This window comes from Mchenga conophoros, linkage group LG4 (genome assembly GCF_057382185.1).
Source record: "Mchenga conophoros isolate Kocher_MC1m ecotype Shallow Benthic linkage group LG4, M_conophoros_male_GT1.1, whole genome shotgun sequence".
NCBI lineage: Eukaryota > Metazoa > Chordata > Actinopteri > Cichliformes > Cichlidae > Mchenga > Mchenga conophoros.
In genome coordinates this window covers 29,037,083-29,057,255 of record NC_140529.1, presented here as the reverse complement: position 1 = coordinate 29,057,255, position 20,173 = coordinate 29,037,083, and the positions used below count along the sequence as shown (strand labels likewise).

General features: G+C 39.7%; 4 protein-coding genes across 4 annotated transcripts; 1 reads left to right on the top strand and 3 right to left on the bottom strand.

The window, feature by feature from the left end:
- Nucleotides 1-185: 185 nt before the first annotated feature.
- Nucleotides 186-4,320, bottom strand: eif3g (eukaryotic translation initiation factor 3, subunit G). Its single transcript, XM_085271579.1, has 10 exons — nt 4,207-4,320; nt 4,078-4,124; nt 3,417-3,505; nt 2,232-2,291; nt 2,030-2,134; nt 1,719-1,914; nt 1,496-1,606; nt 802-938; nt 375-481; nt 186-289 (listed from the first exon to the last, which is right to left on the bottom strand). Exons 1-10 carry the CDS (start codon nt 4,227-4,229, stop codon nt 274-276), a joined length of 891 nt encoding a protein of 296 aa, XP_085127705.1. The 5' UTR covers nt 4,230-4,320; the 3' UTR covers nt 186-273.
- Nucleotides 4,321-4,560: 240 nt separating this feature from the next.
- On the bottom strand, nt 4,561-7,111 carry p2ry11 (purinergic receptor P2Y11). The gene is made up of 2 exons (XM_085272665.1): nt 6,985-7,111; nt 4,561-6,786 (listed from the first exon to the last, which is right to left on the bottom strand). The coding sequence occupies exon 2, from the start codon at nt 6,740-6,742 to the stop codon at nt 5,825-5,827; it is 918 nt and encodes a 305-aa protein (XP_085128791.1). The 5' UTR covers nt 6,743-6,786; nt 6,985-7,111; the 3' UTR covers nt 4,561-5,824.
- An 899-nt stretch (nt 7,112-8,010) lies between these two features.
- Nucleotides 8,011-12,039, bottom strand: ppan (peter pan homolog). Its single transcript, XM_085271574.1, has 12 exons — nt 11,821-12,039; nt 11,356-11,526; nt 11,145-11,246; nt 10,820-10,870; nt 10,450-10,620; nt 10,155-10,231; nt 9,711-9,818; nt 9,469-9,592; nt 9,296-9,374; nt 8,960-9,089; nt 8,708-8,865; nt 8,011-8,631 (listed from the first exon to the last, which is right to left on the bottom strand). Exons 1-12 carry the CDS (start codon nt 11,833-11,835, stop codon nt 8,246-8,248), a joined length of 1,572 nt encoding a protein of 523 aa, XP_085127700.1. The 5' UTR covers nt 11,836-12,039; the 3' UTR covers nt 8,011-8,245.
- Nucleotides 12,040-15,075: 3,036 nt separating this feature from the next.
- Nucleotides 15,076-20,088, top strand: angptl6 (angiopoietin-like 6). Its single transcript, XM_085271573.1, has 7 exons — nt 15,076-15,391; nt 15,928-16,407; nt 16,490-16,627; nt 16,734-16,941; nt 18,285-18,478; nt 19,400-19,670; nt 19,763-20,088. The coding sequence occupies exons 2-7, from the start codon at nt 15,943-15,945 to the stop codon at nt 19,945-19,947; spliced, it is 1,461 nt and encodes a 486-aa protein (XP_085127699.1). The 5' UTR covers nt 15,076-15,391; nt 15,928-15,942; the 3' UTR covers nt 19,948-20,088.
- The last annotated feature ends 85 nt before the right edge of the window (nt 20,089-20,173 follow it).

Below are 20,173 nucleotides of genomic sequence, written 5' to 3'. Positions count from 1 at the left end.
GTAAAGCCAGCTAACATTTTTGCCAATTATGATTTTGTGATGAGCTTCATTCCTCTTTTCTGTTCACGTCTCCAAATCAAGAAAATCAATGTAGTGTTTGTCTAATGTCGAAGACGTAAAGGTTTAATTCAGGATAAAAGCCTAGACAGAAAATGCATTAAAGAAAAGAAATAATGACAAAGACATTTACAACTACTCTCTTTATTACGGTAACAGCCATATTTTACCATGACAATAAAATATGGAATCTTCCTGGGATTTACACTGAATTCCTCAGTTGTTTGACGGTCTGCAAAGAGAGTGAAATTTAGTCAGCGACAAGATTATACAACATTATGACAAGTACATTGACAAAACTGACAGACTGAACTTACTTGGCCCATTCAACATTGAGAATAAGATGATCATATCCAAATCCTGACACTCCTGCGATGGCTCTTGCTGCATCCTCCCGACGGTGGAAACTGATAAAGGCAAATCCCTGTTGGAAACAGGATGAGATTACTGAACCATGCTCAGTTTCAGTTCAATGTCAACAGTTTTTAAAAAAAGGAAAAGAAAACACACCCACACTCAGCAGCTGATACTTAAAAAAATATATACAAAAACGACAATAATAAAGTCAAGCACTCAATTTTCACTTTCACTGGAACACTTGACGGACAACATGTTTGTGTATTTTCTTACGAACAGAAAACTAAACACTGTAGTCAATTTATCAGCTACACCGTCTTGGAAAGAGGTTTGTTAAGAAATTGTTGCTGACACTTTATTAAATCAAATGTTCGCTTTATAACTGACCTTCGACTGTCCCGTGTTCTTGTCCTTGGCCAAATAGATCCTTGAGATTGAGCCAAATGGTCTGAAGAGCTCCTGCAAGTCTGTCTCACGGGTGTCCTCAGACAGGTTGGTGACACGAATGGTAGCATTGTCATCAGCTGTCAAAAACAAACAGTGTTTCTATTGAACAATACTTGAGGCTGTGCAGGCATTATCAACCATAATACCACTACCATTACACCATCCACTAGTTTCTAAAGATCTGTTTTGAAGCCCTGAAGTTTAGCATTTCCACTGTTGCCATCTCGGTTGCAAAAACTGGACGCAATTTGGGAGGCTGGGTGTGACTGTAACACTGCAAGCTCAGTGTAATGTCTTTTGACTGACAACTCATTAGCCATTGAGCATGCAATTTCATCTTCCCTTTTGAAACATAGCATTACTAAGACTTCCAAAAAAGTGAAAAAAAATAAGTGAGAGCCCATAAACTAAGAAAGCCTTTCCCTCTAAACTTCTATAGGACTGGAAGTCTTTTTGAAACCCTGCATTTCTATCGCCATCTGGTGGCAACACAATAGAAAGCCACCAGATGGCTGCATTGCTGCACTGGCTTCATTTTTCTGACCTGGAAGTTACATCCATGTTTTATAATGCCTATGGCAATTTCTCAAAGAATAACGGGTGTGAATAGTATAAGCAGACAATGTGCACCCACCTCTGCGGTTAGGCTGCATGGACTCCCCTCTTCTGGTGCCTCCATCCCTCAGGCTCGGAGGAACATACTTCCCGGTCTTGCTCTGTGCAGGCTGTGCAGGCTCTGGCTCCGCTGGTGAAAGGAAAAGCATGCAACATTAGTCATGATAACTTTAGGAACACCAAACCGCAACAGAACATCTGACAGCAAAAATTTGACTATATGAATGGTATGTTCATGATACCTGAACCAGCAGGCTTATCCTTGTCTCCAGTAGAAAGCCCGAGCTGTTCAGCCAGCTCCTTCTGCATTGGGCCCAGGGTGTCCTTGTACGGACAGCGTGTAGTCCAGTGATCACCTTTGCAAATACGACAAGACACGATCTTCTGTCCTTTCAGTTTGTTCATCGGATCTTCATCCTGGTCTTGGGCATTTAAGTCCTACAAAATGAAAAAGATACATCAAGTAAAAAGGCAAAGCTACACCATAGTTAACTTTTTTTTTTTTATTAGAACAGTAAACAAAAGCAGCAACACAAAAAAGCAAGACTCTCACCTCTTTGCTGGAGATGAAAGTCATGAAGACATCATCACTGACGGTAGTGGTGGCAACATTAGGACCTGGTGCATCATACTCAGAGTTACCAAATTTCTTCCAGTTCTGAAATGAGTGCGGGATAATGTTTGACACAGAGTTTACTATTTTGCTCATGGATAAAGTGGAAAAAGGTTTACTTTTATTTAATTTAAAGACAGACCTTTCTTCTGGCAACAGCTTTTGAGGCTTTCCTTGTCTCAATCTTAAAGGTTCGCACAATCTAGAGGACAAAGAAACAAAATCAACAACATATAAATCAATATTAATATTAATTAATAATATTACAAACAAGTTTCTTTGTATACAGCAAGTGCAAATATTTAAGAAGGTTATGTTAAAAGGACTGGTTCTCATTTAGCAGTCATCTACTCTATTCAGGCTTTATGCAACATGTCTCATTCACCAATTAACAAAAGCATTTTTTCTACCTTGCTTTCTATCTAACATTAACACTTCAATGAAAGCATCAGGTTCAGTGTCTCGCCCAAGTATAGTTTGGCATGCAGACTGGAGCAGCAAGGAACCGAACAACCAACCTTCCAGTTAGTAGATGACCTGCTTTACCGCAGCCACCCTGAACTAATGCGCCTCTAATAAAATCTATACAAATCTTGAAAAATGCAGTCTTACTCGAAGCTTTCAGATGAAACTATGACCTCTAGAGGGCATCTGGTATCAATAAAAGAAATATTAAAAACCATTTAATGACTACATCTGTAACTTTGCTGTATAACATGTCAATTGAGAAGTTTGTAAATTTAGAATCTAGTAGATGGAAAACAAGAATGGGTTTTACTCTGTATCTATGTTTTAAATGTGCCTGTAATTGCTTTTTAACATATATTACTCATAGCTTATGAAGTTCTAATGCTCAAAATAAATTGTACAACCCATCATGTGCCACAGGGTTTCAGAGGTGCAGCCCAGGGTTGACCATGGACACCACAGACTAAAGCCTGATAACCTTACACAATCGATGATAAACCTTATCACACTCCGTTACAGAACTGCAGTTATATCAGTAACAACCGTTTTTCCTGCACTTTTTTGTGCAGCCATTTTTTTCATGCTCCTCCAGAGCCCTGTTTTAGACTGCAATTACTACATGGGCGACACCCATGCTTAGCAAAGGATCAATGAGTGGGAGAAAAAACTACTTGTCCTACAGCACTACAGACAGTATCTATATCTCCTTAACAAAAGTAATGCAATCACTGCATCCATTCTTATAACTCTATTGGTCTACAAATGCAATGATAGATGCATTTTTAACCATTTAAATATAATGAAGATAAGACTTTGTATAATGAGTCTTGTAAAAACGACATAATAAACGTTTTATTACCTTGTACTTCTTTCCATCATCATCTATTTTATATTCCGTGACAGTTTTAATATTTCCTTTGATGGTCTCCTTGGGGGATGGCAGTGTGCCTGTGAAGAAAACATTCAGTTTAGTCCTTGAAACTGCTAGAAAAACGATTGTTTTTCACGCCCCGTTTCTGAAGAGCTTCGCTTCCCACGTATTCAATCAAACTCTCAATGAAAGCACCATCAAGGCTCATCTTTTGATCAAATATCCAGTTCTGAATTGGATTTCACACTCGGGTGTTCTTATTTGCAATAAGACACTTATTGACTTTTGATTACCCGTGGCGCTGAAACCCTACTTCTAACACAGCTGTGTTGCTAGCGTAGCCTGCTAGCTGATAGCTGCACTCATGTTAGTACTGAGAGACCCTGCTTACGTCACTGTTACAGGCCTCAGCATATATCGGTAACTCTTTTCATCAATAAATCGTCCATCCATGTCAGTCACACGAATATATCACTCCAGCTTTTGCATAATTAGACAACCCAAATGTCTCAGGTAAACACATTTTTAGCTCTACGTTTACGCCTAACAACCACGTGGAAGTGGAAACCGCCTAGCCGGCCTCCGTCTTGAGTCACTGGACTACAGCAGATGTGTTAGCATTAGCTAAAGCTGATAATAGGCTCTTTACCTTCATCTCCTTCCTCCTCAACTTGATCAGCCCAGCTGGGCTTGGAGCTGAAAGACAGATGCGAAAATGCCACGTTATTTTGAGCTCAATAAAGACTTCACAGTATGAAATGAAACAAACAGAACTTACTCGTCGTATTCACTCGACGGCATCCTCACTGCTAGCTTCACTTTAGGACCGGAGCAGTATGAGTCGAGCGGCGTCGCTACTGTACGCACTTCCTACCACTTCACAATAAAAGTATAGTGTAATCCCTTTTTTTTTGCTTCAAAATAAGAGCGCAGAACTCATTGTCTAAAACCAAACCAAATTAAACATCGGGGTTGATAATAATCTGGAAAATTCTACGCAAATGTAAAATTAAGTTTTTAACAGAAAGCAATATCTGAGATCTTAGGGGTTTAAAAACAAACAAACAAAGACACGAACATGCAATTTACATGAACATGAAATTTAATTTAAAAAGTTTTTTTAAGAGCAACAATAACAACGATTTTTATTTTTCAATTCGACCAACTATATTTTTAAAGGGACTTCTACTACACAAAACTAGATTAGTGAAAATTAAATAATATTCTGGATTCTTTCAAACCTTCCTCACATGTTTGATAGTGGAAAAGAAGCACATTCAAGAGCAAATTTTGGGGCATTAGAAAACCTTTATTTCTAGCAGTATTCTTCAAAGCACTGTTGGTCTGCATTCAAGTCAAGGAACATAAGGTATTTCTGGAGATTGCACCTTTACAAATCCTTTGGACAGAGGTTGCACCACTGCAGCCTGTCTCACTCAAGTGGTAGATGTCTGTAGATGATGGTCGGTCAACTTTAGAAGCTGGCATGTTGACTTGATTTAACATGTTGTCAATTGTAGTAAAGCATTTTAAAAGAAGTTGGTTTCTTGTCCAATTGGGTGCAGTCTCTCCTGCAGACAACCGAAAATTCTGAGATGCATAGGTCAAAGAAATGTTAGATCTGCTCAAGGGCCAGATGCATATCTCAGGCGAGGTGTCAGGACTGATCATTTGCCATACACAGCTTGATTTTTTCAGACCCATCACTTCTTCTTTTGTTCTGCACTTGTTCAGTTTCCTTAGATTTTTTGAAGGACACACTGCACTTGACTAATATCCCGTTGGGAATCATGTTGTTGATGCAAAAAATATTTTATTTATCTTTGGGAATTTTCATAGATTCAACTAAAGTACTTTGAATAAGTTAAAATATTTTTTCTGACAAGCTGCTAGCAACAAAAAATTAAAAGATACATTTAAAAATTGGTTCTTTGCTATGTTGTCTGTTATTTGTAGACACAACTCGGGTTCATCCTTTGCCATAGAGGACTTTGTTAATGCTTGAATGATTCATATGTCAGTATAAAATGGTTAAACAAACAAACAAACACAAAAACAAAACGTTTTTCAGGTGATGTGATCAGATGCAAGGACTGGACTGAAAATTTGTGAAACCATAGAGAACTATTGCTCAGGAGCACTTAAAAATATAAGAAAGGCTGGCTCCTTGCAAACAAAATGAAAAGAAATAACTGATTCAGTATAATTTTTATTGCTGAACTAGGCCAACAGGAAATTAACCAAAAGAAACACAATGAAAGTGTTTTAGAAAAGTCATAATAGAGACTAGTAACACTTTGAAATAAGATAGCTACAAGAAAGTCAAGCAAGTGCTATATGCATTGCATTGCATGTGTTAGACTGTACACAAAAACCACAACAAGAGCAACAGCTCATCACCCCCCGATGTTGTCTTCTGAGCTTTTTCCACAACATGCTACTCTCATACTGTCAAACACAGCCATGTAAAGGACCGGATGGATACACATGTTCACAGTTGCCAGTCCCTTTGACACTTGGTACATATCATAGATCCAACAGACAGTGTTGTCCGGATGCAATAATCTTAGATGCAAGTGATAAATCTGAAAGAAATGATAAGGCACGAAAGAAATGGCATACAGCACAAGCACTGATGCGACTAACAGGGCGACTTTGCGTTTCTCAAGAGGGGTTATGTTAACATTCTTCCAAACTACCCAAATCACCACACAGTAAGAAGTGAAAGTAACCAGGAAGGGAAACAGACACCCAAACATAGAGAGGAAAAATTTGTAAACATAGTGAGGGTGTTCAGTCTTGTTGCAGAAGGACACGCACTGAATTTTGTTATTAGACCCATCTGAGCAAACAGATGCAAATTTCAACACCGGACTGGAAATGACTCCAACGATGACCCATATGACTATACTGGTGACCTTGGCGTGGCCAGGCGTTATATAGGAGCGGGTGAAAAATGGAAAAGCGAGGGCCACGCATCGATTCACGCTTATCGCCATGATGAAGAAGATGCTCACATATAAGTTGCATGTGAAAAGAAACTTTTCCAGCTTGCACACAGCGTCGCCGAACATCCAGTGCTTGTCCTTTGAGTAGTAGACGATTAACAACGGCAGGGTGAGGACGTACAGCAGGTCGCTGATGGCTAAGTTGCATGACAGAACAACACCGGTGTGCCAGTTTCTTCTCTCTTTGACGACCAGCAGCCACAGGGCGAACAGATTTCCAGCCAGAGCCACGACAAACTCAACTCCATACACCACAGGCAGGGCGCCTGTTTGAAACTTCTCACATTTAGAGAAGTTAGACAGCATGCTTTTAATTTGCTTTTAGGTACACTGTTAGAACTGTCCAAGCCCTGCAAATCAAAGTATATTAATGCATTAAATTTCATTATCTAATAAAACAACAATTATTCTGGCACAAATTTATATTTTTGTAGAAAAGGAAGTTATTGAAGCTATTTATAGAAACCGCTTTTCACTATCTAAAAGTTTAAAAGTGTTACAGCTAAAACAGAGATTATATTTAGTAATGAATTCTTTTTTTCTCTTACCGAAAGGGTGACGAATAGTGCGTTATGACTTGAAAGTTAAGTCCTGCGTGATAGATAGGAAAAATATGAAACACTTCTCAAGTACCATTCTTATCTCTGTCGGTGATAGAAGTGAGCGAGAAGCGGAACGCACGCATGAGCATAGAAGCAACTTCCTCATACCCTTTGTCTTTATTTCACAACTAGAAGAAGGAAAAGCACGACGCCAACGTCAAGCATCTGTAATAGTCACAGGACAGATTAGGTATGTTGTAGCAAAGCTTCCATCCACATTTGTTTTGTTTTTTAATCTTTCCCTTCATCTGCCATTAGTCTAAATTTGGGAGGATCATTTATACATATATATATTCACATTATAACAAATGTAATCTATTCCATATCACATAGAGTAAAAACAAAAAGTCAATTGCTGACCAGGAATTTTAAAAAACTAGCCAACATCGTCCTTTTGTGGTGCTGGGCCAACATGCACTGAGGGAGCTGCTTTGCTTATTATTACTTGTTTGGCTATGATTGGCAATATACTACTTCCCTTTTTCTTATCCTCAATGCAACTCTGGATTTCACATCAATATTTGTAGGTGTCAAATGTTCAGAACTGTACATGAAAGCTTAGAAAATGTGTCATAGCAGTTATTAAATATAGTAAAAAGGACTATTAAAGGTCAAGTTCATTTTTATGATCCTTAAACACTTGAATCTTCATTTATCATACTTAAACATCTTTTTCTCAGATACTTTATTTTCAGAAAGATCAACATATTTTGCTTTCAATGTGTCAAAAACAATAGGTGACATGAACTTTTCATTAAAAGTCTTAATATTTCATTTCATTTTAAACTGGTATCAAAAGGTGCTCATGTAATGCGGTTATTTTTCATTTAGCTTTCCCTCATCTGTAACAGTGTTTCCATGACATCATGCTTGGACAGCAACTCAGGAAGAGATACTAATAGTTGCTGGCTGCTTTCTTCCAACTTTGTATCTCTTTGCAGTTACTTAAAGTTTAGTAAAACAAAAGATCGATTAAAAAGAGACAAACTGGGAGTCAATTTATTTACAGAACAAATACAGTTTGAAATTCAAAGATCTTTGCATAACAGAAAGAGGTCGGTTTTCTGGTGACAAATATAAATGCTAACAGGAAACTCTCACAGGCGTCACTTGCAGATAAAGCATTCACCAGTTAAATAACTTTTCCACGTTTCCTGTTGGAAACAGAAAATTTCTCCAAGTCCAGTTTAAAAGGAAGTACTGAAGGTCAGCCTTTTCCCTTCCTCTGTTTGAAGCCTTGCTTTCTTCCTCCTGCACTCTTATTAGAGCCCATTTTGCCTTTCTGACTTTTAGACTTGAATGGTCTGTCCCCATTTCTCCTTTTCCCACCAAATCTATCCTGCTCTCCAGCTCTCTTTGCTCCAAAAGCCTTTCCTGTAGGCTTCATTTTCTTCCCAAATGATTTTTCCCCATCCCTGGATTTCTTCCATCCTTCTTTCTGTTGTTTTTTCCCTGTTTGGTTTCTATGCTGTCCTCCTGGTGATTTGGAACCTCTGTCTTTTAAAGATTGACCAGGGGACAACTTCCTCTTCTTGGCAGGTCCATGAGATTTTTCTGAATTCCTCCTCTTCTTCTTTCCACTCGGAAACATGCCTACATGGAAAACATCTGTTAATACTTAAAAAGACCCCAGTGAACTAAAAGTGTCAAGTAAATGAGCTACAGTCACCTTCTTCTGGCTCCTCTCCTACGGCCTGTCTGTAGTACTCTGCCTCGTCATCAGACTCAGCATCAGCTCCCTGACCGTCCTGAGCCCCTGGATCCTCCACCTCACTGTCCTCTTCAGCTTCGGCACGTTTCTTCTTAATGCCTTCCAGGCTCTTTTTCCTGTGAGAAAGAAATGGAGACACAGTTTGTCATAAACCGCATCAAAAAATGGATACAAAAAAAGGAAAGTCAAAACATTTGAAAGCCAAATTACCTGTGCTCTTCTTTTTTCTCTGTCTTCTGAGCGATGTTCTGCTCCTGCTTTTTCCGGCGTTCCTCCTTTTCTTTTATCTTTGCCTCCTTCCTCTTCAGGATCTCCTGGATTTCTTCCTCCGTCTTGGAGACTACAAGGATTGTACAAATAATTCCTGGTTAAGAACAGTTTTTGCCAGCTTCCAAACGATAAATAAAATTCTGCAAGTTCAGGGTGTATCAGTAAGCGTTTACTTTTTTTTTTTTTTAGAGAGAAATCATAGAATTCATACAGTTTTTTTCATCATGTACACCCCTGCGTATGCTAAAGAAAAAATTAGGAAAAGGATGCGCTTACTCATGGAGTGATATATGACGTTCCCCTCGCCCATCCCTTCTTGAATCTTCATTAACCGCAGAGTCATGCGAGGACCAATCTGAGAACAGCACAATGAAATTTTCAGCACCACTCAAACACTATTTAGGGAAAAAAAAAATAAAAAAATAAATCAACTTTGTGCGCGTACGCACTTCGGTCAAGCGGACGGCACTCTGCTGGGACGCCATGTTGCCTCTTCCAGAGTAGACCTGTGGAAGTTCGGTAACGTTGTGCTCCTCATCTTGCTCAGCTTCACTTTCTGAGAGGTTTGCCCCCCTGAGAATGGTTACAAAGAACATTTCATTAGACAAAACTCCAGCTCACCAACGGCTACAAATCTGAGCCCCTTTTAATCCTCGAGGCTACAGCAATTGTACCTGAAAAAGAACCTTACTTCATCAGCAGCTCACTGATATCCTCAAACTTGTTCATATCAGGGACCCTCTCCTGCATCAGCTTCTTGACTCCACGGCTCGCTCCCACAGGGACAACCTTGAGGCTGCTGCAGGGTGGGAACAACATATTGGTCAATTTCAATGTGTAATCAGTAAACAGAGTAAAAACAAACAAACAAATGTTTTTATCCTGTGGGGGCTCATCAGTGCGTTTACTTTGGACATAGATCACTGAACAGTCAAGTCAAGGTCTGTCATCATCTGAGCCCGAATTTCACAGGATTGTTGTTGAATGTAGGTTTAAGTAACTGGAACTAGTTTCGTGTACGTTCCTTAACAGCGCATCATCTGTGATGTGTGCGCAGATGTATAGATTCAAAAGCGTTGTGACCTGATGTTTATAAGCAACTTAAAATGATAAAGAATAGCCAATTTTTACTTACTAATGCCGGAATTCAATTTCCTCTGATTCGGAATTGTAGCTTAACAGGACACACCTCTTGATGGTGTTGAGGCTTATCTAAAACATAAGAAACAGAACGAAACATTCCTCTTGAGTGGAAGTCAGGGTTAGGCAATCACAAAGCTGAATGGATCAACAGAGAGATCAGAAAGCGTTTACTTTTGATAAATCTTCACATAAACTCAGAAGACTATACTTTCATCATATCAATGAGGTTTTAAACCTCGAGTCACCCAAGGAAAAAATATTGCAGTAGCTTTAGTGGTAAAACCCACCTTGTGCACATTTATGGAAGGAAACATGTTTTGGAACATGGTGGCCATAAGTTTGATATGCATGCCATCTTGTCCAAAGTTATTAAGGATGAGCAGCGGATGATACTTGAACTGCTCCTCGTGCATCCTGTGCTTCTTCAGAGATGAAACGACATCTTTGATAAGACAGTACTGGAAAAAAAACAAAACAAAAAAACAACTTTGTAAAAGTAAGGAATAGAACGATCAAGAAAGAAATCGCAACTTTGGTAGTTTGGGCACATCAGTGCGTTTACTTTGAAAAACATTTATTAATCACATTTTAAAATGTCATGAACCCATGACTCATTTGATTTAGTTTTATTTTGCATGCACAGTTTAAATTATTTACCTTGGTGACCTGGAAATGAAGCATGGGACCTTTGGGAAGACGAGCAACTCTCTGTAAGAAGAATGTTTGATTAGATTTATAACAGAGCCACAGATTTGACATACAGTTGCAAATGCATTTGTTTACAGTCTAATATAAGGATTCTCAACTTGATGTGACAGGAAGCCAGGTGCTTGCTAATATTAAACAATATAAAATGTAAAAATTAAAAAAAGGTCTAATATTTCGCTATTTTCAAATGACTTAACTACTTTAGCTCTGACACCAAGCACATTTAGAGGCAAATTATAGGCCTCAGTCAATCAATACTCTAAGGTCATCTTACCATGTTGATACTGGTGGGCGTTTTGCTGAAGATGTTGAAGTGCGTCACTCCCAGTGGTCCTGCTATCGCAACAAAGTCTTTGAGCACATTCTTCTTCCTAACCTGTTTTTTTTTTTTTGGTAAAAAAGTAAAACGATTTTACGCACAGTCTGCAGAAATAAAATATGAATAAATCAATACAATAGTTGCCTAAAGAACTCAAAGAAGGGACCTTGAGAGAGACTGCGGTGTAGGGCTCCATGACTTTTCGGATATCGATAATGAGCTGACCCACGTTTTTTCCAACCTGGCCCCGGTGAAACACCAAAGTGTGGGGCACAGCCGAGTAAGTCTCCTCGGCCTCATGGTTGGCCTGTAATCGGTCTTTCTTCTGATTCCGGGTCTGTTGAGGGCGATAAACACATATTAGTAAAGGGGTCAATTACTGACTGTTGCTGGTCTCACGTTTAGCTTTAAGTTTAGTGAAAAGAAGGCTAACGTGAAAGGGTCTCACGACACAACTAGCTTTACAAACCACACACATTTTCATACTCATCGCTAACTACAACCCAACAGGGTTTCCATTTAATAAAAGTAACAGTTTGGTTTTTCGCAAACTAACAATGATTAAATAGCCTCTTTAATAGCAGCATTTCAATCCACATCGGCTAATTTTTTAGCACAGGCCGGTACTTACCTTTGATTTCCCCATAATTCAGCTCGAAACAGAGCGCAAGAGTGTAATGGGAACAAAAACACACTCACAAAAACTATCGCTATACTATACTTAAGCTACCAAGAACGATCAAGCTCATTTTTTGACGATATTAACCAACAATTAGTCCAAACTGAAGTTAACGTGACGCCACCCACATGGCTCTACTCTGCTTTTCTAGTGTGTGTCACAGGCTAATAAGTCCGTATTTCTCGTGTCTTCGATAGTTCCTAGCCGGTGTACGCTACTTTGTTTTTTCCAATTGCAGTTCATCATAGTAACCGCTGGATGGCCGTAGACAGCTGAGACGGCTGCATCTCTTTGAAAGATGGTAATCGACCCCCTCCCTTTCTATGAATTTTGGAATAATAATAAAAGAAAATTAAAGTAACACAAGTAACATATTCTAATTCTATCTATTTAATTCAATATACATCTCAAAAAGTTGATTCTGTTCATCTGGACGTAGCGTTTTGTGTTTCATCGCTCATCCAAGTGACATCTTCAGTCTCAGCTGACTGCAGGTTTCCCCAAACCACTGAAGTGGGCTGGTTTCAGTCATTATGCAAATATACTGTTTATAAGATTTGGGGAAACCTGCAGTCAGCTGAGACTGAAGATGTCACGAGACGGCCTACCTGAAGGAGATTAATAATCCGGAGAACTGGTGCCAGAGGAACAACCTCCTTCTAAACGTCAGTAAGACAAAGGAGCTGATAGTGGACTTCAGCACTAAGCAGGAGAGGAACTACCAGACCCCCGTCATCAACGAGTGCCCAGTGGAGAGAGTGGACAGCTTCAAATACCTCGGAGTTCACATCACGCAGGACCTGTCATGGTCCTGTCACATCAACACCGTGGTGAAAAAGGCCCGTCAGCGTCTCTACCACCTCAGACGCTTGAGAGACTTCCAACTGCCCTCCAAGGTGCTCAGGAACTTTTACTCGTGCACCATAGAGAGCATCCTGGCGGGAAACATCTTAACCTGGTTCGGGAACAGCACCATGCAGGACAGACGAGCTCTACAGAGGGTTGTGCGGTCAGCTGAGCGCACCATCCGCTCCGAGCTCCCTGACCTGCACTCAATCTACAGCAGGCGGTGCCGGACCAAGGCCAGGAAGATCGTGAAGGACCTCAGCCATCCCAACAACAGACTGTTCTCTCTGCTGAGGTCAGGAAAGCGATTCCGCTCCCTGAAGACCAACACAGAGAGACTGAGGAGGAGCTTCTTCCCGCAGGCGATACGGTCTCTCAATCACACCACCACACAGTACTGACCCACACATATGGTTCTTACACACACACTGGACTTTCTGGACATTATAGTGACCAGTGTTGTGCAAAAAAACAATGTGTGCAAAAACATTGTTTTTTTGCACAACACTGGTCAACACTGGTCACTTTTGCACAACACTGGTCACTTTAATTTATATATTTTATCTTATTCCTTCCCAGTTAAATTTACTCTTCATTCTAATTTGTGTTGTACAGTTATTTCATTTTTAACCTTAATTTATATTTTATTCCTTCTTAGTTAAATTTACCCTTTTTAATTTTTCATATTTATTTCCTATCTTATTCATAGCCTTTTCCTTTTTTGTTTTCTTTAGGTCACAAGCAGTTATCCAAGCATTTCACTACATATCGTACTGTGTATGACTGTGTACGTGACAAATAAAATTTGAATTTGAATTTGAATTTGGATGAGTGATGAAACACAAAACGCTACGTCCAGATGAACAGAATCAACTTTTGGAGATTTACTTTCCTGGATGATTGAGAATGCATCAAGACGAAATTCAATATACACTCAATAAACAAGAACACAGTATTATGGAAAAGTCTTGAGCCACTCCTCATTTCTTTCTGCAATTTGCAAGGCCTCAAACTCACACACACACACACACACACACACACACACACACACACACACACACACACACACACACACACACACACACACACACACACACACACACACACACAAAGAAAACGGCTATATTCATTATATTCATTCTATGGGCAAACATTGGCTTATTTGAAGTTCAACAGTTTAATTATACAATTTTTGATAGAAAACCAATACTCTAAATGTAGCATCATGACGTTAATGAGAGCGTAAAGTCTTTGTCTCTCTGACATAAGAAAAAAAGTGTTTATTTGTTTTGGCAGTATAGAGAAAACCATAATGAAAAAAAATGTGTGATCAGAGCTTGGGTGTGACCCAGTGCAATACTGTAAGCTGATCTGAAAGTAGAAATAGAGACAGCGTTTTAGGTGTGGTTTCTGTTCACACTTTGACCTCAGCACTGTGTGACTGAGACTATCTTTACTGTTTTTCAGTATTGCTGATTTTCCCATAAAGATGATGCAGTAGCAAAGAACTATCTCAGAGCCACTGCTGTCATGTAAAAGGCAACTCAGACCATCACAACTTATTATTATTATAACAAAGTGCATAATCTGCTGCAATTAACCCACTAGACTGAGTGATGCTGGAGGACCAATATATATGTATGTATGTATGTATGTATGTATGTATGTATGTATGTATGTATGTATATATATATATATATATATATATATATATATACATACATACATACATATATACATATATATTGGTCCTCCAGCATCACTCAGTCTAGTGGGTTAATTTATGAAAATCATAAAAAGCTGATGAGTGTGAAGCTTTACTTTTCACAGAATGTGATGGGACCCAGAATTTCCCGAACAAGCACCTGCAGCAGTATAAAGAGCTGTAATGGCATTTAGAGCAGCAGACCAATCCACTTTTAATTTGAGAGTCACCGTCTTGGCAACAAAACAGACTCACTGAATAAGCATGGTTACATACAGGACGAAACCTTTACATACAGGATACAACCATTTTTGAAGCGCCACTGCAGTCACAAAGAAGGCTGAAGTACAGGTGCAGCCTTTATTCTAGTCTTTGTGGCATAAAGAGGCAACAGTCTTTTCCTAGACTGGTATCATTACTATCACTTCACTACATTCCCAGCACTGTCTGTTTGTTGAAGTCACACTAGAGAATATGAGTCCCAATATAAGGCCCTAATGCTGCAGTGGTCTTTTTTATGCTTTCATAAAATTAGGCCACAGAAAACAAGCCAAATGTGCATCAGAAAAAAGAGGCAATGTATTTCAAAAATAATCATGCCACACTGATAAGGTGCTACAGCAGGATAGAGTTGACAGCAGGGTTGTGGGTTAATGACAGAGGGAGGAGACACCCTAGATTCCTGCACCCAGCTAAACAACCAGTTCTGGGAGGCAGGAGTTTGTAATTAGTTGTCTGCCTGAGACAGAAACTCTAGAGACAAAGCAGCAGTTGTGTAGTTATCAGTCTTTTTGTTTTCTGCCATCAGTTTTAGTTCAACATTTTATTAAGATCATTAACAGCTTTTGATTTAGAGGAAGATTTTTTTTTTGATATCACTGTTTATGTCTTAACATTTGATGTCTACTTTTCTGCGATTTTGTCCTGGGAGCTGCAACAAAAACACCAAAAACTGTCTAACCAGCTGGCACAGTAAGTTATGCATGGTCACAATGTTTAATTATATCTACTTTCAGGTAGACTTGAATACACTTGCACTGTTTATAGCTACATTAATCTTCACATAGTTAAATCATTATGGTGCATGTTTTTTTTATCATCTCTGACAGAAGAAATTGTCTCATTCTTACGCACAGCAACTGAGAAAGCTACATAACACAATGCGATGGGTCTCATGTTGTTGTTTTGTGGAAGAGCTGTACATCTGTGTTGGTCTGTTTGCCTTGGTTACGGTGTTGACCATGGCTGTTGTATCTGGGTGTGGAGCTTACTGTACTGTTGACCCTGAGATGGAGAAGTGTTGATTCTGACTGGTTTGTGTTGACCTTTGTCCCTTCTGTGTTGACCTGCTAAACTCAAGAAAATGCGCATACTCTGTCTTTGTAAGGAAACATCTGGTGAAAAGTCAAGATTCACCAGATACTTATTTACTAACATGCAAAGTGTATGTCTGTGTATTAAAGTGCTAATTACCTGATGAGAAACTATTGCTTTTTGTGTGTCCTCAGGATTGTTACAGATTCATGGAGAAGGCACTGACAGTAGTTCTGCCTCTTTTTCTTACACTTTGTGTGAACGTGCCAGAAGTTGGCGGACAGAAGGAGGGATCCCAGGATGACAACAAAGGTTCATCACGTTCTTCAGAAACAAAAACAGGCCGGTGCTCTTACACCTTCATAGTGCCTCAGCAGAAATTGACTGGGGCGCTGTGTCTGAACACGCAGCCTGCTCCTACCAACCATTCAGAAGTGTCAGCCTTATGGGCAGAGCTCAAACGACAGCAGGAACTACTAGAGAAGCTAAGAAGCCAACTGGAGCAGGAAGGGGCCCTTGCCATTGAAGTAAGGGCCTTGCGCAAAGAGAGCAGCAGTATGAATTCTCGCATCAGCCAGCTCTATGCTCAGCTGCTACATGAAGTTATAAACAAGAAAGATCAGGCCTTGGAGCAGCAAAAGGTGGAGAACCTTCTGCTAAATGCGACAGCACAGGTGAGTCTAGAGCAGCGGAACTAGATGTTATACTCATCATTGTCAAATGTATCCTTATGCTGTGAATGGTTGGACATCTCAGGCACTGCAGGTGTCCAGGGATTACAGGGAGCTGGAGAAGAAATATGGAGCCCTCACCTCTATGATGAGTTCACACAACCAGTTTATTGCCCGTTTGGAGAAGAAGTGCCAGTGCAGGGACTCTGCCCAGTCCCCTCAAGTAGGGGCAAAAAAACAAATCTTACATCTGCCTATTTATACAAGATTTATAAAAAAGGACTCAGAATATTTTTTGGATTGTTTTTTTTTCTTTTTTGTCTGAACAGGTCGTTACTGAACCACCCAAAAGCCAGTCAAATGTGCATCTGAATTACAGTTCTGAAACCAACCAAATGACCAATGATGTTCAACGGGACCAAAGTGCTCTCCCATTAGAGCAAGCTCAAACAGGGGGAGGTCCTTTCCATCCCCCCACTACCACCAGCAGTCCTACAGACCCTTCCTTCTTTAGCTTTCCTGTCACAAAAACTCCAGGTAGGTCAATATGCAAGCTTGTTTCCAAAAAAGTTTGAATGCTATGTTAGATGTAAATAAAACTCGGAGTAATTCTTCACTTCAACACAATATTAAACATGAATTCTACTGAATATAGTTCAAAGAAAACACATCAAATGTGGGAAAAATGTTTATGTTGGCACAGGGTCATGTTTACCCCACATTACATCTCTCCTTGAGTTAACAACGCCATATTTGGGAATTGATGAGACCAACTGCTGTAGGTCTAAAAAAGGTTTTCCCAGCATTAATTGTGCCTCCACAGATATGCAAGTCACCCATGCTATGACAGATAGTGGTCTTTTAACCATGCACTGATAACAAACCAGATGGTTCCTCTCTTCTTCTGTGTCGAGGGTACAACACCCATATCAAACACAATTTCTGTTTTCACTGAAATAATCTTGGCCCAGAAAGGAAGTGAACCTTCCTGCGTGTAATGTAGTAGTGAATGTGTGTGTGTGTGACTGTATCAATGAAGCTTGATGGTTGAGCGCTCTGTCATCATAGAAAGCACTTACTTTATGCATCTTGACAAATCTTTCTATCGTTTTATTTACATTTTGAACAACATCTCGGCTTCTTCAAAGATGGAGTTGAAAACATGGTTTATAGTAGCACCTGATTAGAGTTATTTGGTGTTTATATATATGTCTATGTCCTGTCAGATTTATTTAACTGCTTAGATAAGCACTAGTGGCTGTTGGAGTCAGTGACCTGCTATTATCTGTCCACCCTGGGAACCTCAGCTTCTGAAAACAGCAGCTCTTGTCACAGCACAAAACACTTTCTAATGAAGACATGCACAGAACAGTTTTTGAACTTTTTATAACACTTCCCTTTTGAACTTGCAATTACAAACCAGAGAATATGAGCTGCAGAACCCAAAAGGATGAAACATCTGTGTAACTCAACACTTCCTCCAGTGTGTAATGAGAAAGAGAGAGAGAGTTCAAGTCATGACAGACCATTAGGGCTTATCACTTGGTGTGGGAGTCTCTCTTCTTTGTATACATTGTTGTTTGTGCACATTCCTGTGTCTATCTTACCAGTGTGGTATGAGACACTGAATATGTGCTGGAAGAGAAATAATAAGATCTGTGATTTTCCTGATGTCCAAACTGAATTTCAAAACCCTCTGTTAGAAGCTTCCTGTTGGGTTTTCCAGTGTCCTATATTTTTTTTAAAGCCATAAAAGACCTCTAAAGATATCTTCCATGTTCGTACTTAATACTAAAAAATGTTATATGTTGTAATATTACATCACTATAATTGCATGTTGCTTTTATTAGTCACCTTGCTTGTATTTTCCCTTCACTCAGGGCCATGGCGGGACTGTCAGCATGTGTTGGAATCAGGTGAAACTACCAGTGGGATCTATTTGCTCCGGCCGCAGAGTTCCAACCGACTCCTGCAGGCCTGGTGTGAACAGAGTCAAGCTCAGGGAGGGTGGACGGTCATCCAGAGGAGACAAGATGGGTCAATCAACTTCTTTAGAGACTGGGAACAGTATAAGGTATAAGTCTGAAACTAGCAATTTAATTAAACACAATCAAGTATTTCATTGTGAACCTAAGAGTGTTACAAATACAAATTTACTTCCACTTAAAAATCACTTAAAACCTATGTTGTTTTAAAAAAAAATGCACATAAAGAATATCATCAAATTAAAATCAGTAACAGCTGCAAAACTTTAAAGCCAAAATGAAAAACTCTAGATAAAATGTCTGGGATCATTTTGAAATAAATGAAGTCTCACTGTCTCTCAGGCTTAAAAGAGAAGAACTTTGCATCTTTACATTCGTCTAATAAAATTAGTGAGTAAATACCAGCTTTATAATAAGTGAGTGAGCAGTGATCTTAACTAAACAAATGAAACTCAAACTCTTCCGAACTGGATGCAACAGAAATGAAACATGACAAAGGCTACACTCATTTTACTTATCCATCCATCTTCTTGCACTTATCCAATTCAGGGTTGCGGGGGAGCTGGAGCCTATCTCAGATGTCATAGGATGAGAGACATACAACCATTCACACACATTCACATCTATGGGCAATTTTAAATCAGTTAACCTAACCTCACTGACTGCATGTCTTTGGACTCTGGGTGGAAGCTGGAGTTCCCAGAGAACATGCAAACTCCACATAGAAAGGCCCCAGATTGAACCCAGGCCCGTCTTGATCATGAGGCAACAGTGCAACGCTAATTAGTATTAATAAGGAGAAAGGGCTTGATATTATCAATAGATAAAAAGTAATAAGTGAAAACATACCACAAACTTGATTAAAACAGATCCTGGAGGTGTGCACGTATGCTCTTAAGAGCTAATAAATCTACTAGACATCGCTTACTCTGGAGATCTGCTGTCTAAGTGTTGCCATGATGAATTTGTGCAACTTAGAGTGATTAAACCTGGTTAATCATGTTTTACAGCAAGGCTTTGGGAACCTAGATGGAGAGTACTGGCTTGGTCTGGAAAACCTGTACTGGTTGACCAAACAGGCTCAGTATAAGTTGCGGGTGGCCCTGGAAGACTGGCGTGGCCGGCAGGTGTTTGCTGAGTATGACAGCTTCTATGTGGAACCAGAGAGCGACTGGTATCGACTGCGGTTGGGACTGTATCACGGCAATGCAGGGGACTCCCTCTCCTGGCACAGCAACAAGGCCTTTACCACTTTGGATCGAGACAAAGACAGCTATGGCGGTCTGCTCTTCCCCTGGTCCTACCTGATTGCTATCTGCTGTATAGTGACATTTCCCTTTTAACATCTTCATTTTCTTCTGTTGTGTCATCAGGTAACTGTGCTCATTATCAGAAGGGAGGCTGGTGGTATCACATGTGTGCCCACTCCAATCTGAATGGTGTGTGGTATCGTGGTGGACACTATCGAAGCCGGTACCAGGATGGCGTTTACTGGGCAGAGTTCCATGGAGGATCGTACTCCCTTAAACGGGTTTGCATGATGATCAAACCCAAATAACAAGGTTATCTTATGGACATGTGCAAAGGAAAGACATGATGTGGATGATCTTCACATATGTGCAGAAAGAATAAAACAAACTCTATTTGTAACTCTACGTTTAATAAAAAGGATATTTTAAAATTAACCTAGTCTGTGACATGTGCATGAAATGAATAACCGGATGATGACTAATATTGACTAACTTGAGAAATCTGCTGTCGGTCGTGCAACTTCCTAAAAGAAT

Bases quoted from the DNA above. Each gene is read 5' to 3' on its own strand.
- angptl6 (XM_085271573.1), top strand. From the start codon at position 15,943: ATGGAGAAGGCACTGACAGTAGTTCTGCCTCTTTTTCTTACACTTTGT. The intron at 16,408-16,489 runs GTGAGTCTAGAG...TGGACATCTCAG, and splicing joins TGCTAAATGCGACAGCACAG to GCACTGCAGGTGTCCAGGGA. The intron at 16,942-18,284 runs GTAGGTCAATAT...CCCTTCACTCAG, and splicing joins TCCTGTCACAAAAACTCCAG to GGCCATGGCGGGACTGTCAG.
- p2ry11 (XM_085272665.1), bottom strand. From the start codon at position 6,742: ATGCTGTCTAACTTCTCTAAATGTGAGAAGTTTCAAACAGGCGCCCTG.
- ppan (XM_085271574.1), bottom strand. The intron at 11,247-11,355 runs GTCCCTTCTTTG...AAAAAAAAACAG, and splicing joins ACACCGCAGTCTCTCTCAAG to GTTAGGAAGAAGAATGTGCT. The intron at 9,375-9,468 runs GTGCGTACGCGC...TGCTGTTCTCAG, and splicing joins GTGCCGTCCGCTTGACCGAA to ATTGGTCCTCGCATGACTCT.
- eif3g (XM_085271579.1), bottom strand. From the start codon at position 4,229: ATGCCGTCGAGTGAATACGACGA. The intron at 3,506-4,077 runs GTAAAGAGCCTA...TTTTCTTCACAG, and splicing joins TGAGGAGGAAGGAGATGAAG to GCACACTGCCATCCCCCAAG. The intron at 482-801 runs GTCAGTTATAAA...TGTTTCCAACAG, and splicing joins AGAACACGGGACAGTCGAAG to GGATTTGCCTTTATCAGTTT.